This window comes from Panthera tigris, chromosome D4 (genome assembly GCF_018350195.1).
Source record: "Panthera tigris isolate Pti1 chromosome D4, P.tigris_Pti1_mat1.1, whole genome shotgun sequence".
In the NCBI taxonomy this organism is placed as follows: Eukaryota; Metazoa; Chordata; class Mammalia; order Carnivora; family Felidae; genus Panthera; species Panthera tigris.
Window position 1 is genome coordinate 64930535 of NC_056672.1, and position 17933 is coordinate 64948467.

At 36.1% G+C, this 17933-nt stretch overlaps 1 protein-coding gene across 2 annotated transcripts in view; it reads left to right on the plus strand.

Moving 5' to 3' along the window:
* Nucleotides 1-2073: 2073 nt before the first annotated feature.
* Nucleotides 2074-17933, plus strand: part of SMC2 (structural maintenance of chromosomes 2) — a 66616-nt gene continuing 50756 nt past the window's right edge. For both annotated transcript variants that reach the window (XM_007089254.3, XM_042964078.1), the window contains exons 1-11: nt 2074-2248; nt 3333-3558; nt 4503-4652; nt 6592-6714; nt 7954-7992; nt 10996-11106; nt 11285-11329; nt 12422-12655; nt 12866-13015; nt 15657-15890; nt 17292-17451. In XM_007089254.3, coding sequence (XP_007089316.3) covers nt 3391-3558; nt 4503-4652; nt 6592-6714; nt 7954-7992; nt 10996-11106; nt 11285-11329; nt 12422-12655; nt 12866-13015; nt 15657-15890; nt 17292-17451 — 1414 coding nt within the window. In that variant the 5' untranslated portion in view covers nt 2074-2248; nt 3333-3390. The remainder of the gene's footprint in view (nt 2249-3332; nt 3559-4502; nt 4653-6591; nt 6715-7953; nt 7993-10995; nt 11107-11284; nt 11330-12421; nt 12656-12865; nt 13016-15656; nt 15891-17291; nt 17452-17933) is intronic.

Below are 17933 nucleotides of genomic sequence, written 5' to 3' on the forward strand. Positions count from 1 at the left end.
GTGCTCATCCAGAAGTGCATTTGCATATGTTTTCATCCATTTGACTTAAATATATGTGAATTATTAATCTATTAAATAAGTGCAAAGGCTAATTGTGTCCATTTTCACCCCAAAGAAATGTTTATTTCACAACTAGGTAAAACCCATTTTAGGGTTTGTTGGCAAATTAAAATTCTTTACTCACAAAGTGATGGAGACATAGTTGAAAATAAATGTATATTAAAATTGAATACACCATTTGTAACCAGGATGGAGCCAGACAGTAGAATGCTAAGCGAAGTAAGTCAGAGAGAGACATACCGTATGATTACACTCACGTGGAATTTAAGAAACAAACGAGCAAAGAGAGAGAAAGAGACAAACCAAGAAACAAGACTCTCAACTAGAGAACAAACTGATGGTTACCAGAAGGGAAGTGGGTGGGGGGAATGGGTGAGATAGGTGATCGGGGGATTAAGGAGTGCACTTGTAATGAGCACCGAATGATGTATAGATGTGATGAATCACTATATTGAATACCTGAAACTAATGTAACACTCTATATGTTAACTATACCGGAATTAAAAACTTAAAAAAAAATTGAATAGAACCAACATATGTGAGCTGTAGAATGTAGGGAATGCAGAAACCAAGGCAAAGAGATAAATGTTTAACTAAAAGATGTTAGGCCAGTAACCACTGACATTACAGAAGGGGGTGGGATATGACAATACATAGTTCTTAAGTAAACAAAACTAACCCCCCCCCCCAAAAAAAAAAAAAACCTATTTTATCCTCTTAGGAAGAGAATGAATTTCAAAACATAGGCCCATTATTGGCGGTTCTTGATAGTTCTACTGGTGTCCAATGCTGCAAAGCCATTCCTGGGTGAAGAAATTTTAAACATATGGCTTAAAATAGCATACCAGCTACACCATCTTTTTATACCTCACATAGGGACAGCACGACAGTGCAATCTGCCGCTGTCCCTCCTTAGTAGTATCAGAATGCTCAACTGTGAGTAAACTGGTCAGTTTTGTTTGTTGATAACAGCACACACTGATAAATACAGAATCCTATTAATGGTACTGGATTCTGAACACGAAGAGGAATAGTATATAACCATTTAACAATACGCGATATGAAGCTACACTGCTTGGGACCAAATCCCAGCTTCTCCACTTATTACTTGGAGTAAGTTGCTTGACCTGTGTTCGCTCACCTGTGAAATGAAAACAATGTCACGGGTTTCACAGAGTTGCGACAGGATTTGAAAGCCCTTGGAACCCAGCCTGGCATAAATATTAACAATCCGGTTTCCAAAGAAATTCTGTGAAATGTTAGTTCTGCCACTGCTTTAACGGAAGTGCAGGGAAGGAAACACCTATTTGCCCACCACCTGCCAGCCCCACACAATTTCCTATGGGATCAGCACAGCTCTCGACAGCGAGTACTAACGTCCCACCCCCACGCGAAATTTGAGATGAAAAAGCCCGCCAGAGACCGGAGCCGCGAGGGGCGGAGCCAGAACGCCACCCCCCCAACAGTGCCCCGAAGTTCCGCGCCTTCCAGCACCGACAAAGCACAGATTCTATTTTTGACAAATCTGAGCCAAATCGGATAAATTCTGAGTCTTCTGAAATACACTGGTAACACTACTTAGAAGCCTTCCCGCCTCCCTGCCTTCAGGACTCTGAGAAAGCTGCCGTCCGCACCAGCTAGTTTCTCCCCTCCCTCCCCCCGCAAAACCCGCGAGACTCTGGACGGGGCGGGGCCTCCGGGACAGCCAGAGGCCAGATGGGACTTGAAGTGGGGTGGGGTTGGCGAGACGCGAGGCCCTTGGCTGCAGTATGGGGCTGCCCGTGGGGTGCCGGACGCCGAGCTCAGCAAATGCCGCTTTCTCCTTTAGTCTTCAGGTCCCAGCTCTTGCATCCCTGGAGTTACCATTGTCGTGACGCTCTTTCCTATCCCTCTGTCACTTTGATTGTTCGATGGGAGGGAAAATTAGAACCTCTAAGTTAGGCATCTCGTAGGCACCTGGCAATGAAATCGGCAGTGGAGGTGGGGTCCTTTGCTCGCGCCGAAATTCAAAGGCATAAACATTTCCGGCCTGGGTGTAGATCGCGGAGCGGGTGTCTTAGCCACTATGTTGCAATTCGCTTAGTAGCGCCCAAGGCCAGGCAAGGGTGAACCCAGTCTCTGTTCTTGTGACCAGGAGTAGCTTCTGGGGAGCCTCAAGCCCGGAGGGCCTGGCGCAGTGGTGAGGCAGGTGGGTGAGCGGGGCCGGTTGGGCCTAGTCAGGCATTCCTGGCTGGAGAGGAGGATAGGGTTTTGTGTGTGTGTGTGTGTGTGTGTGTGTGTGTGTGTGTGTGTGTGTGTGTGCGCGCGCGTGGAAGGAGGGTTTAGCAAGACTGGACCTCAAACTAAAATTAGTCCTAAAGGGTTCCTGGAAGAATGTCTACTTTCTCTCCAGCCTTGGAGTGGTGCAAACAATTGTTGATAGAAAGGCCTGGTGGGGCGAGGGAACAGGCTGAGTGAAAACAGAATCTCGAGAATATATGGGATTCATCTATTTAAGTAAATGTTGACTGACTCCCCGCGCCCTCGAGTCAGGCACTATTAGGGCATACAGCGGTGGAACGGGCGAAGATTTTACAGAAACTTTCATTATGGTAGTTTGGGTAGACAAATACAAAAATACTGTTTAGCGTCATCTTTTTAATTTCTTAAATGTTTATTTATTTTTGAGAGAAACAGAGTGCGAGTTGGGGAGGGGCAGAGCGAGAGGGAGACAGAATCCAAGCAGGCTCCAGGCTCTGAGCTGTCAGCACAGAGCCCCATGGGGGGCTGGAGCCCACGAACCTGAGATCAAGAGGCTTCACCGACTGAGCTACCCAGGCACCCCAGTTTAGCGTCATCTTTAAGTACAGTGAAGGAAAAGGCAGAGGGGATGGGGACAGGTGCGTTTTTATATAGAGAAGTCAGGACCTCAGTATGGTGACATTTAAGCAAAGTCGTGAGTGTAGTAAAGGAGAGTGAGTCATGTCTGTATCAGGGAGAAGGACACTGGGGGCAGAGGGAGTGGGATATGAAATAATCGGTAGTTTCTGTTAAGAGTATGATAAAGATGGAAGGGAAGGCTGGAAAATTAAGTCGTTGACTTCCAGGTTGAATTAATGGTTTAATTAACTTCTAATTAAGTTGGAAAAAGTGTCCTTACTTCAGAGGAAGTAGCTCAGCAAGTGGCTCTTTTATTTATATTAAGCCATTAAGTCGTTTTTATGTTTTAGTCTTTCTACATACGTCATGATTCCAGATTTCTGTTCCACTTATTGTATTTCTGTTTTGTACAGAACTGCTTTGTGGCCTGTTTGATTCCTAGCAGTTTACCTGTCCAAGTCAGTAGTGAAGATGCATGTTAAGTCAATCATTCTTGAGGGATTTAAGTCCTATGCTCAGAGGACTGAAGTCAATGGTTTTGACCCCCTCTTCAATGCTATCACCGGTTTAAATGGTAGTGGGAAATCCAACATATTGGACTCCATCTGCTTTTTGCTGGGCATTTCCAACCTGTCTCAGGTAAACTTTCTGATATATATGAATTATAAGTTTGGGGAACCTCAAGAGAATCCTCATTGAATTTGGACACTATTGCCAGTTTTCATTTGCATTTTTAAGTTTATGTGAATTATCTTTTTTTTTTTTTCATTTCTATTGGGTTTTTACTGAACTTAACCTACCATTCTTTGTTTAAAATTAGAATAAAGCTTGAGTTTTCTATAATCCAGGACACTTTTTTTTTGTTTGTTTTTTTGAATGAAGTATAGTTGTCATAATCTAGGGCACTTTTAAAAGCCTTGACTGCATTCACTATAGGAGGGGGGGGTCAGTAAAGTTTTTTGTAAGAATCAAATAACTTGTCTTATAATATCAAACAACTTACGAGTACTTTAGTACTTTACCAAATTCTGAAATAACCATACAGAATTATTCAATATGTTTTTATATGGAGTTTAAATACAGTGCATATACTTCACTGCGGTCCTTTAGAGGTAGATGTTATTACTCTACTTTTTTTTCTACTCTATTTATAGATGAGAAAATAGAAATTTAGTGTTGCCTAAGGTTCATCCCCTTAAGGTATTTGGAGCAACCCTCAAACTCGGGCATTTGGGAGTCTTATTCCAGAAGCTGTATTCCTACCCGCTCACTCTGCGTTATAATGCCTTTTCAGGATCTAATGGGATTGGATGAATAGTGAAATTCTTAGATGCTGTCTTCCTAAATCTTTCAAATGAACTTCAGCTACGAAATGAATAGAAAACAATCCAGTGCAGGGTTGGAACAGTTTTGTGGGGAAAGGCACTCATTTTATGTGGTTTCCCATTTTCCTTGCTTTCCTTGCCTGGCTGGCTACTTAGTGGATACTACATGGGTGGTTTTCCAACAGTAAGAAACCCATTTTTAGTGCCATTTTATTCAATATGGGGTTTTGTAATTGACAAACTTTTCTTTTGTTTTAGGTTCGGGCTTCTAATTTACAAGATTTAGTTTACAAAAATGGGCAGGCTGGTATTACCAAAGCCTCCGTGTCAATCACATTTGATAATTCTGACAAAAAGCAAAGTCCTTTAGGATTTGAGGTTCATGATGAAATTACAGTAACGAGGCAGGTGAGTGACTCCTAAATATTTGGATATCTAAGAACTTTTGTCTGACATGGTTTTTGGCAATGAGACTGCTGGAGAGAGAAAGTTTATGAGCAAAATTGATCAAAAACTGACTAGGTTTCTTAAGAATATCTTCCTTATGTTAAAAATTTGATCGTGCAAATTCCACCATTTACCAAGAGGATTGAAAGGGATCTAAAAAGCCATCAATCAGGATAAGCACTAATAACTATGCTTTAAATCTTGAACTATACTTGAATTTTCTCTGTACTGGAGTACCTATAATAGTTGGGATCTTGCCATCTTCTGAGGTAACCTATTGTCACTGGATGAGTCTAATTAGAAAGTTATTCCTATAAAATGAGCTGAAGTACTGTCATCAAATTTTACACATTAAATCTGATTCTTTGAGAGCATCAAAAAGCAAATCTAATGTATTCCATGTTTTAATATTTAGGTGTTTAAATATTTAATATTTAAGCTAAATCTCTCTAGGTATTTGAATTGATAATTGTTTCTATTTCCTTAACTTGTCTGATCACACTGAATACAAACTTGCTCTAGGTTCTTTATGCCTTTTTTAAATTATTTTTAATGCATGGTATATCAAATTGCATGTCCCAGAATTGGTCTCCTTAGGACAGGATTAAGCAGAATTGTCACTTCTTTCATTTTACGTACTCTTCTATTTTCCCCAGTATGTCTTTGGAGAGTTCATAATATGTTATGAGTTCATATCCACTTCACTTAAACTCTGATTTTTTAAATGTGTGTTATTAGCTGTGTTACTGCCATTTCTGTATGTAAGCAGGTTTTTGAAACCAAAGCAGAGACCATACATTGTCCCTTTTTCTTACTATAGTCCTACAGTGTTTTTACTTTGTCAGTTTTATGTTTAAAAATTCTGTTAAGTCCTTTTGACTCTCCATCTTAGCATTATGTAATTTATTGATTCCCTTTTCTATTTTAATAAAAACCTCTAGTTAAAAAAAAAAGTAAGGCATTGACTAGTTTGAGACAAAATCCTGTTCTTTGTCATTAAGCATCCATCAAATACTCACCTTTTAGGAATTTTTAGTAAGTCTCCTACTAATCTACCTAAAATTCCTGTCCTCATATAATCCATATGCCTGTATTTTCACCAAATTTTTGTTAGAAGGACTTTGTTAAAATACTTACGTGTATATTAGGTTTATTGTTCCAAATATAGTAGTATGTGATCTATCAGCTTAATGCTTCTGTCAAGAAAAGAACTGAATTAACACTCATTCAGTATTTTATTAAGTGTTTGGTATGTGCTGGGCAATCTTGAAAGCCCTGGGAAATACAGATAGAAGAAGGACCTCAAAATAGGATGGGTGAGATGATTATGCCCAATAAGTGACAATGTAAGTGCTATAGCAGAGTGTGAACACGCTGATGTCTGGTATAAGTTGTTCTTTGAAGCTCCATAATTACTCTTTTTCTTTCAAGTATTCACAAGTCATGTCTTTATTGACCCATTTTAGAATCTTGTCAAGGATCAAACTATCACACTGCTATCAAACTCCTTGTCTTTAGTTTTTAGTATCTGACTTCTGTTTTTTGGAAATTAAAAAGTGGAGGAAGGAGGGGTTAACCTCTGAGGGTGGGAAAATTCTAAAGAATGATTAGGTATAGAATATGTTTTATACATACTAGGAAACATAAAGTCAAAAGTGACCTTAGAGATTTAGTCCAATGCATGAGAGATTAGGAGGCTTGTGTGTGGAATGTCCTTGGATTAGAAACCAATTGACCTGACTCTTTTTGACCATGTCACACTTCCTCCATTATTTATTCAGGATTGGTTTTATTTATCATTAGTAGGACAGAACAAACAAGTGAAATATATTTGGAAAGGTATCATCTTACTTCAAGATTTATATATTCATTTATATCTTTTAAAATATTTCCCTTTTAGGTGGTTATTGGTGGCAGAAATAAATATTTAATCAATGGAGTAAATGCAAACAATACCAGAGTACAAGATCTCTTCTGTTCTGTTGGCCTTAACGTTAACAACCCTCACTTTCTCATCATGCAGGTATTTTGTTTGTGGCCTTTATATACACTTTGACATTGTTTATTTTTTATGATACTGTAATACGGGAATTGCTTCTTTTTGGGTTTTCTGTTTTTTATATACCATTACACTGGTGTTTGGGCACCTGTTAAGAGGTTGATTTAGTTAATATGTACTGATGTGTTCTAACATACACATTTGAAGTTTGAAGAATGTCTAGAAATAATTTTCCTTGACTTACAAGAATACACTATAAAATTTTTTAAAAAGATATTGTCATAATATATTCCTTTTAAAGGAATTCCTTTCAGTGTTGGACTCAAGCATTTTGTTATTTCAAATATATATTAAATTTTAAGAAATGTTTTTACTTAGGGGCACCTAGGTGGCTCAGTCGGTTAAGTGTTGGACTTCGCTCAAGTCCTTATCTCACGGGTTCATGAGTTCATGCCCCACATCGGGCTCTGTGCTGACAGCTCAGAGCCTGGAGCCTGCTTCAGATTCTGTGTCTCCCTCTCTTTTTGCCCCTCCCCCGCTCATGCTCTGTCTCTGTCTCAAAATTAAACACTAAAAAAAAAAAAAAAAAAAAATTTTTTCTTACATGGAGACTTATTCAAATGAAAATTAAGTGCTAATATTATCTTGTCCTTACTTGCCCCATCCAACTGTCCTCTTAGAAAGTTACAGCAAGGTCAATGGCAGGATCCTGATGGGACCAAAATAACATTATTTTCAGTATATCACAGCCTCAAGGCTGAAAATTTATTTTAAATGAATCGAAATCATAAGTAATATGATGGTCTGAGAATTGGGTAGTGGAATTTTGTTTTGGTTTTTTTTGGTACTGATAATCTGGCATTGAAATAAAACATGTAACTATTCTATTTGAGGCCCAGAATTTCTATTTCTAGAAATTATCTTGGAGTGCAGCAAGTAAAAAGAAAAATCAAAAGATGTCCAACAATTATGCTAAATTGTATATACTTATGTATTTATATATTTATTGGAGACTTCTGTATCATTAATATTGTTTCAGAAATATGATCTGAGTTGACTTTGTGTTATTTAAAAACTATATTACTGGTAAGTGAAAGTGTGAATAGCAGAATTCTAGAAGAAACATCTTTTCATGTAGGTAAGAGAAAGAATTCCCAAAAGGTTGGTATATTAGGATATAACAACTTCAGTGCAGGTAAATGTGTATGCCTTTAGTTGACTCTAATTTGTTATCATTACAGTAACTGCCATTTTATTTTTCAGGGCCGAATTACAAAAGTATTGAACATGAAACCTCCAGAGGTAAAGATACTATTTGTAGACAATAAAAGTAATAATTGTAGATACTGTTTTAATCTTCTAAGTCAATTTTTAAACATAATTTCTTCTATTCTTAAAATTCTTAGGAACATTATTAAGAATAATTAGTAAAGAAAGTTTTTTGTTTTTTTTTTTATTATTTGGCACTCTGGCCCCCTACCTTTTTAAAGCTATATGACATTACCTTTCTGAGCTTTAGTTTCCTCATCCATAAATTAGAGTCGAGTCCTTACCTCAGGTATTTTTTGAGGATTAAATGAGAATGTATAAGAAAAGGCACGGGTGGAACATTGTCGAGCAGATTTTTTTAACATTTTTTTTTTGATGAAGGTATAAGTGACCTATTAGTTTCAGGTGTGCAATATAGTGATTAATATATGTAGACATTGCAAAATGATCCTTATAAGTCTAGTTAACATCCATTACCACATAGTTTCAATTTTCTTTTTCTTATAACTTTTAAGGTTTATCTTCTTAGCTCTTAGCAACTTTCAAATATAGTATTATTAACTGTATTTTTACAGTTTTATTAACTGTAGTCACCATCCTATACCTTATATCCCCAGAATGTTTGTAACTGGAAGGTTGTACCTTTGATCACCTGTACCCATTTTGTCCACCCTTTAACCCCTATTTCTGGCAACCCCTAATATGTTCTCCAGGATCTCATTTTTTTTCTTTTTAGATTCTACATACAAATACGATTATACAGTATTTCTCTATCTCTGCCTGACTTATTTCACTTAGCATAAAACCCTCCAGTTCCATCCACATTGTCACAAATGGCAAGATTGCATTTGTTTTAGGGGCGCCTGGGTGGCTCAGTCGGTTAAGCATCCGACGTTCGGCTCAGATCATGATCTCACGGTCTGTGAGTTCGAGCCCGGCGTCAGGCTCTGTGCTGACAGCTTAGAGCCTGGAGCCTGCTTCACATTCTGTGTCTCCCTCTCTCTCTGCCCCTCCCCCACTCACGCTCTGTCTCTCTCTGTCTCAAAAATAAATAAACATTAAAAAAAAAATTTAAGATTGCATTTGTTTTAAATAGCTGAATAATAGTCCATTGTGTGTATATACCACATTTTCTTTATCTGTTCATCACCAACACTTAGGTTGTTTCCATGTCTTGGTATTATAATGCTGCAGTGAACATGGGGATGCAGGTATCTTTTCAAGTTAGTGTCTTTGTTTTCTTTGGCTAAATACCCAGAAATATAATTGCTATATCATATGGTGGTTCTATTTTTAATCTTTTAAGGAATCTTCATAGTTTTCCATAATGGCTGCACCAATTTACATTCTTATCAACAATATAGAAAAGGTTTCCCTTTTCTCCACATTATCACCAGCACCTGTTATTTCTTGTCTTTGTGATAATAGCTATTCTAACAGGTAGTTATCTCATGGTTTTAATTTGCATTTCCCTGATGTAATGATGTTGAATACCTTTCATATACCTTTCATCTATCTTTTGTGAAAAAAATGTTCGCATCCTCTGCCCAGGTTTTAATTAGATTGTTTTTTTCCTATTGTGTTGTATATGCAAGTTTTTTATGTATTTTGATATTAACCCCTTAGCAGATTAATGATTTACAACTACTTTTTCCTCTTCCCTAGGTTGCCTTTTCATTTTGTTTATGTTTTCCTTTGCTATGCAGAAGGTTTTCAGTCAGAAGGTAGTTCAGTCAGATAGAGTCCCACTTGTTAATTTTTGCTTTCGTTGCCTTTGCTTTTGGTGTCAAATCCAAAAAATTTTTCACTATGACCAGTGTCAAGGAGCTTAACTTCTGTGTTTTCTTCTAAGAGTTTTATTGCCCAGTATTAAAAGAAATTTTGACTGTATCAAGCAGCCTTTCTCAACCAGTGTTCCATGTCAGACTTAAACCCTACAGAAAAAGATTTCAGTGAAATTAATTCATTGCATTCAGTGGATTGCTTAGGGTATTAAGACTTAAAGTTTTTTTTTCTTGGAGCCCCCTTGAAAAGAGTTGGTGTAAAGGAATGAATGTTTTCAACAAGAACAAAGGCTCTTTAGTTACTATTTTTTATTGAGAACTAAGGGGAAAACTGATAATTGGTAATAGTCTGATTTGAACGTAGGTCATGCATATTTTCTTTAGATAATGTCTTAAGGGAAACTTCTAATTTGAAACCTGCCAAATACATAGAAATGAGAATAGTTTTGAGAGAAATAATCCTTTTGAGATAAGGATTGATGGTGTGTAGAAGCTTCTGAAAAAGGAGTGCTGGTAAAATTGTTTTACTTAGGAAATTATAATTGATAAGTACTTGCCTTTTTTAGAGTGCTTTTTACATGAATTATTTTGTGTAATTCTCAACAGTGTTGTGAGATATTATCCATATGCTATGGATGAAGAAACCGCAGCACAGAGAAGATTAAGTTATTTGCCCAAGTTCTTAAAGCACATGCCACAGTTGGGATGCACATGTTATGTCATGCTTCATCCTGTTGGCACAAAATGGCTGAAGTCTCTTGGAACAATTTTAAGTAGAAGCTTCTAAAATGAAAACTGAATGTTGGTAGCCTTTATTTTTTTTAAACTTATGTTTGAAGGAAAAGAGGAATTATTGGCTTCAGTTTTATTTTTTTATTTAAAAATTTTTATTTTTAAGTAATCTAAATACCCAACATGGGGCTCAAACTCAACAACCCCAAAATCAAGAGTTGCACGCTCTACTTGCTGAGCCAGCCGGATGCCCCTGGCTTCAATTTTAAAAGAGATTTACTCTGCCTCAGTGTTGCATGAAGTTCAATTTTAGAATTGGAGTAAAGGCCAGAAATGTTTCTTGAATGTTAGGGCTGTGGGCAATACGTGCATTTTTATGTACTTAATGTCTCTGGTCCATTTGGGCCTTTTTTTTGATAAGCATGCTTAGTGAGGTTAAGACCTTAAATGATATACTTAATGTAAACTCCAATGAGATTTATCTTGTGTTCTTGAAACATTAATGTAATTATCTTTCCAGATTTTATCCATGATAGAAGAAGCAGCTGGAACCAGGATGTATGAATACAAAAAAATAGCTGCCCAGAAAACTATAGAAAAAAAAGAGGCTAAGCTGAAAGAAATTAAGACGGTAATTAAATTTATATAAAATGTTTGTAAAGAGAGTAATTTTGCATTTAGAGTTTCCCTGCTGTAAAGAGGAAATTTCCCCTCCCCCAGTTTTCCTTAAACTTCCATGCTACTTTTCCTTTCAGATTTTTTAATGGTACTTTACATACTGAAAATTTTGATTTTCCTTTATTTTCCAGATACTTGAAGAAGAGATTACTCCAACCATTCAAAAATTAAAAGAGGTATATACTGTGTATGTGAGGACAGCCATCTAGAATGTCTCTCAAAATTGTTGACAATTTTTCATTGTATTCAAGATCATACACATAGAGATGAAATGTACACCACTTCTCAGGAATTTTTCTATGGGATAAGATAAGGAGTTAGAGTTGGTACTTGTTAATCAGACTTCTGCTTATAGAGGACATGTACTTCATTCATACCTATTAATCATAGTGATTTTGGAGATTGCTCTTCATAATCTCAGAAAATGATCTCCCAGATGGAGAGGTAGAATTGAGCAGAACAACATTTCTTGAGGACATGACACTCCTAGTAATCCTGTTGGTAGAGTGAATAATTTCTAGGATAATAGGGGCTACCACTGCAATTATTGCTGTCAAGACCATTGATAAGTGAAAGGTACTAAAACAAATGTCCAGGTCTTTTCTATCATCTTTGTAGCTTCTGACATAATATTTCAGTGAAAAAATGCATTTATAGCACATTGGTTTTAAACTTTCACATTTAGGATTTCATTAAATGCTCATTAAAATTTGATACTTCTCAGAGTTGTATTCTGAATCCATAAAGTATTATGGATTTGCCAATAATGTGGATGTTATTGGCAAATCTGAAAAGGTGTGGTTAGGGATTTTGATTATTCTGTCTGCCCTAGGGGGTCCTTATCAGAATCAAGTTTAATAATGTGTGAGCAAATGTTTGTAAATAGTTACATGATTGAATGTTGGGTAGGCATCCTGGTAAATACTATTTCAAAATATATGTAATAATGTATCATTGGTGGTTGTGTAGTTTGTAGACTACTTACTACCCCCCAGTCTGTGAACCTTGTGTCCACATTTCTTTGTTAATCTCAACTGCCTGATTATATATTAAAAGAAACAACCACACAGGATTCACTGGAGATGGTATAGGGTATCTGAAAAGCTAGAGATCTAATGTTAAAATTTCTATAATCCATGATCACTAATCTAAGACAAAGTCTATTATGTGATGGGAAATTTTATACATGTTGCTGTAGTTTGAGTCTTTCTAAGTTTGTTGAAAATTTTGAAGTTTGAGTTATACTTTATTGGTGATTTCTCTTCCAGGAAAGATCTTCCTACTTGGAGTACCAAAAAGTAATGAGGGAAATAGAACATTTGAGTCGTTTATATATTGCTTATCAGTTTTTGCTGGCTGAAGATACAAAAGAACGCTCAGCTGAGGAGTTAAAAGAAATGCAAGATAAAGTTGTAAAGCTTCAAGAAAAATTGTCTGAGAATGATAAAAAAATAAAAGCACTTAGCCATGAAATAGAAGAGTTGGAAAGAAGAAAAGATAAGGTCAGACATAATATGTAAGAACAGATAATATACTGTGGGAAAAAAAATTGTAATAAGTGAGGTCCACTGGCGTTGTCTTCTGTATTGATCATCTTAACGTGTGATAATAACATAGCTTATAAAAAGTAAATCTTACAGAAGTTATACAAGAACATGATGACATGAACAAATTACAAGTATGCTGATTGGATTGGCTGCATTTGATTATAGGAAATTGGAGGTATACTCCGATCTTTAGAAGACGCTCTTGCAGACGCTCAGCGAGTTAATACTAAATCTCAAAGTGCCTTTGATCTCAAGAAGAAAAATCTGGCAAGTGAAGAGAACAAACGCAAAGAGCTGGAAAAAAATATGGTTGAGGTAAGTAAATAAGCTTGATTTAATTTCTCTTGGTTAACACTTATCCATTTTATTAATATTTATTGAGTGTATGCTACGGACAGTATAGTTGTTTGGGCTGGGGATATAGCAGTGGACAAAATGACAAATATGGACAAAATGCCTTTTGGGTATTCATTCCAATGAGGAGAATGATGATAAAATAAATGAAATCTGCAGTGTGTTATATAGTGATAACAGATTTGGAGAAAAAGCAGGGTAGAGTTTTAGGAATATAAGGGAGGTGGGTAAGGTGTGGGATTTTAAATTGGGTAACCACTGACGGTCTCATTGAGAGGGTGCTATTTCATTAATAAGACCTGAAGGAAGTCAGAGAACCATGTAAATAAATTGGTTGTGGGAGAAGATGTACGAGGCAGAAGAGCAATTGCCCCAGGTGCCAAAGATATTGGAAATATAAGATTGATCAGTGTGGCTCTTCAGCACTAAGTAGTAGGAATGCAGAAAGGTAAAAGGTGTAGGATCACATGTGATTTTATAAGACACGTGAAGGACTTTGACCTTTATTCTGAGTGACATGGGAAGCCACTGGAGTTGGCTGAGCAGAGGAACAACATTTTTTATATTTTAATCGTACTTTTCTTGATGTTTAGAGAATAACCTAACGGGAAGAAGCAGGGAGGAAATCCAGGTAGTAGGTACCAGTCTAGAGGATAGCCCTTGGATAAATGCAGTATATAAGCAGGTGTATTGAGAGAAGTTTTGGGATTTTATGAGTATTGTAAAGGTAGGTCCAACGAGTTAGACCTGGCAGATTGGTTGTTGAGTTGGTTGTTAAAAGGACTGAAGGATACTACAGATTTCTCTCCTTGACAATTGGAAATATCGTTAGCTTAGTAGAGAATAGGAGGAAGTACGGTGTGAACATAATAGGCTTGAGGTGCCTGTTAGACGTCTAAGTAGATCTGTTGATTAGGTAGTTGAATATAGGAGTATTGAAGCCAGTCTAGAAATAGAAATCAAAATAACAGATGTTGGCATGCCCCTGGGCTAGTGCAGACTTCTTTTATATACACTCCTTTCTCAGCTAATTCCATCCAGGCCTGTAGCCCTATAATATTTATATGTTGATGCCTTTCAGATCTATAATTAGCCTTGACTCCTTCCCTGAATTCTAGATTTTTTTGTCCAGCTATTTAATTGACATTGTTACATAGGTGACTAAAAAATGTCTAAAACTTATTTGTCCAGTTATTTAATTGATATTTTTACATAGCTGACTAACAAAAAGTCTAAAACTTTACATATCCAAAATAAAACTCTACCTACCCAAACCTCCTTGAGTTATTGAATTTTTCCCTATGTCAGAAAATGGCGCCACTATTAATTTAATTGTTCAGTCCAGAAATCCTAGAGTCTTCTTGCATTCCCCCCTTTTTCTCAAACTCTGTATCTAATCCATCAGCAAATTCTCTTGACTTTAAAAGTACTTCCTGAATATAGCCACTTTTCATGTCTATCGCTGCTTTACTGCAGGCCATCATTCATGTCTTAGGAGGGATGCTGTAATGATGTCCCTGTTAGTTGCCTTGCTTTTTACTCTTGCCATTCTACAATCTGTTCTTTACAAAAGCTAAAATATAAACTGGATCACATCACTCTTGTTCTTAAAATTCATTAATGGTTTCAAAGTCACATGTATAATTAAATTTAGTCTTCACCATGGCCTATGAGACCCTAGCTCCTTTCCACTTACTCACGGTGGTCCAACACCAAAGAGTTCCTCAAACACCCAAGCATATTTCACAGAGCTTGCCTAGTGTGGGTCCCCGTAGTATTAGCATGATCGATCACTCCTTTTATTTCATTTAGGTTTCTGCTCAAAATGTCATCACAAAAAGGCCTTCCTTCATTGTTCTTAAAATAGTTTCCATCAGTTTCTATCCCTTTACATTGCTTTATTTTTTTACTATGCTTCTCTAGAATATAGGGTCCCTGAGGAATCTGTGTCTTTAATGTCTAGAACAATGACTGATACATGGTAAACCTCTAATAAATATTTAATGAATCATGAATTAAACTTGTGAGCCAAAATTTCTGGTCACTCTCATGTAAATAGTATAGCTGGATTTTTTTTTTCCAGTGTTGGTATCTTAGTGTTTATGGTGTTCGTGTATATAACCTAAAAGGGGTTAATTATTAATAATGCTGTTTCCACTAGTATTTAATATTTAAATTTTATGGTCTTTAATAGTTTATAAATATGTTTTCATGTACATGCTCTTCATCCTACAATCTCTGCTTTGAAGCTTGGAGTAGGATAGTTATTAGTTCAATTTTAGAGCTTTAGGAAGTGATTTTTAGTTGCTTCAAATCGTTTGTTTATGCTGTTTTAGCTAATTTCTAGATTAGACCGTAACACACAGAATGAAAGTATTTCCAGTAGTATTTGGAATACTAAGGACACATTTATCCTAAAAACAGGGTGAATTTTAAAATGAGGATTAAGTATTTAAAGTTGGGATGGTTAAATTATTTTCCTTTTAACCATGCCCACTTCAAATTGCTATGAAATTTGATGGCATAAGGGTATGGGTAGATAAGAAAAAATGGATGTGTTTCCTAAAATATAATACTCTTCAATATTAAAATCTTCCTGAAGGATTCTAAAACTTTAGCAGCAAAGGAAAAAGAGGTTAAGAAGATAACAGATGGGCTGAATGCCCTTCAGGAAGCAAGTAATAAAGATGCTGAAGCTTTGGCTGCGGCACAGCAGCACTTCAACGCTGTTTCCGCTGGACTGTCTAGTAATGAAGATGGAGCAGAAGCAACTCTTGCTGGTCAAATGATGGCCTGTAAAAACGACATAAGTAAAGCTCAGACAGAAGCCAAACAGGTAAATATAGACATTCAGCGCTGTGTGATTGCATTTTTTTAGAAGCTCCACATTATGGTGATCTGATTATTTTCAACGTTCTATAACCATTGCCAATGTCAAGGAATTTGTTACTCTGCTACTCAGTAGCGCTCAATGCAGTGAAATTCAAATATGCTAACTGCTAAATATTGATGATAGTTTAAGATGCTATAAAATATTAAATACCCTTATAGGTTAGTTGAAATTATAAATGCAATAAATGCTTTATTCTATTTTGTAGTATTGTACGGAATATTTGAGGTTAATTTTTTTTTTGCGCTCTTTTCACTTTTTTATTGACAACATAAAGTCGAAGTCTTAAGCTTTAACAGGAAAACAAACATCCTTTCCATTTCTGTGGTCACCACACTTAGTTCTTACCTTTCATCCTTGGAAGTCTCTCTCCCTCCCACTTACCCCCTTCTCGTCTTTGGTTTCCCTATACGGATTTCATAACCTTTGAAGCTTGTCAGTAAAGACTTTCAAATTTGTTTAGATAGTTGTGCATCTTTTAAAGTCCTATGAATGCAACAGTTTTGATTGCAGAAAAAAAAATATATATATATACACACAGTCTTTATTTTTTTAACAGAGGGCTCATCTTTACAAATATACATGTTCCTGTGTGTGTTTGTATTAATCATATTCAGCATTTTCTGTTAAATGTTTGCAACTTTTCCACTCAACGCTGAAGGTCACAAAAAATTTGTAAGAAATCAATAACAGAAAAACTTTTAAATCCTCTCAGTTTTTCTGTTAACTTATTATATGTTGGGAAAAAGCCATTACTCAGTTTTAGGGGGAGGAGACATCCAGCCAGATCTCAAAGTACTAGTTCATGCTTTTAAGGAACGGTACTCATTTATATAAACTAGCATTCGCATATCAGACTCCAAGCATTGAAATTTCTCTTGTCAGCTTAAGTTCACTTTCCTGTATAATTTTCTTACTGCTCAATACAGTCTCTCCACTGTTAATGGAACAACACTCACAAATAGTATACAAGTACAAATATGCATACCTAAGTGGAAAGGAAGGGAACTAGTTAGTGTTCTGATTAGTAGCTTTCTGATGTGTTTTTAATTTAATCAGCTAATGACAATTACTCTTTCATATAATTTTTGGACTCATTAATGTCATCCTTTGTAAGTATTAAAAATATGGAGTAAATAACTTAGTGATTTATGTTAAGCATATATTTTATACTCTGAGTAGTTTTATGAGCAGAAAGTATTGGGAAATGATTGATTTCTTTAAGATATTAATGCAAGTGACCAGTTACATTTTCCAAGCTGACGTTTCTTAAACTAATCTGCATCTGTGGCCATTTAATCACTAGCACTATCTGCCTCACATAGTCTATTAAATTTTCAATAACAGGCTCAGATGAAGTTGAAACATGCCCAACAAGAATTAAAGACTAAACAAGCTGAAGTTAAGAAGATGGATAGTGGCTATAGGAAGGATCAAGAAGCTTTAGAAGCTGTGAAGAAACTTAAAGAAAAACTTGAAGCTGAAATGAAAAAGCTAAATTATGAAGGTTTGCATTGAAACACATGATATTAAATCATTAGGAGGTAGTGATTGTTGATAAAAACTAAATAAAGGAAATAGCAAGTAGGAGTTTGTTTTTTTTACCGTATTAATGGGTGTTAGTATGACATACTCGTAAATACAACTGATCCCTGAACAACACGTTTGAACTTGCATGGGCCCACTTACTTGATGCTTTTTTTTTTTTTTTTTTTTTTTGATAAATACAGTTGAGTACTGTAAGTGTATTTTCCTTATGATTTTCTTAACATTTTCTTTCTCTAGCTTACTTAATTGTAAGAATACAATATACAATACATATACAATGTGTGTGTAATGTTTATGCTACCAGTAAGGCTTCTTGTCAGCATTTCGCTATTAAGTTTGGGGATCAGAAGTTAAACACAGATTTAGGGGCACCTGGTTGACTCAACTGGTAGAGCATGCAACTCTTGGTTTCAGAGTTGTGAGTTCAAGCTCCACAGTGAG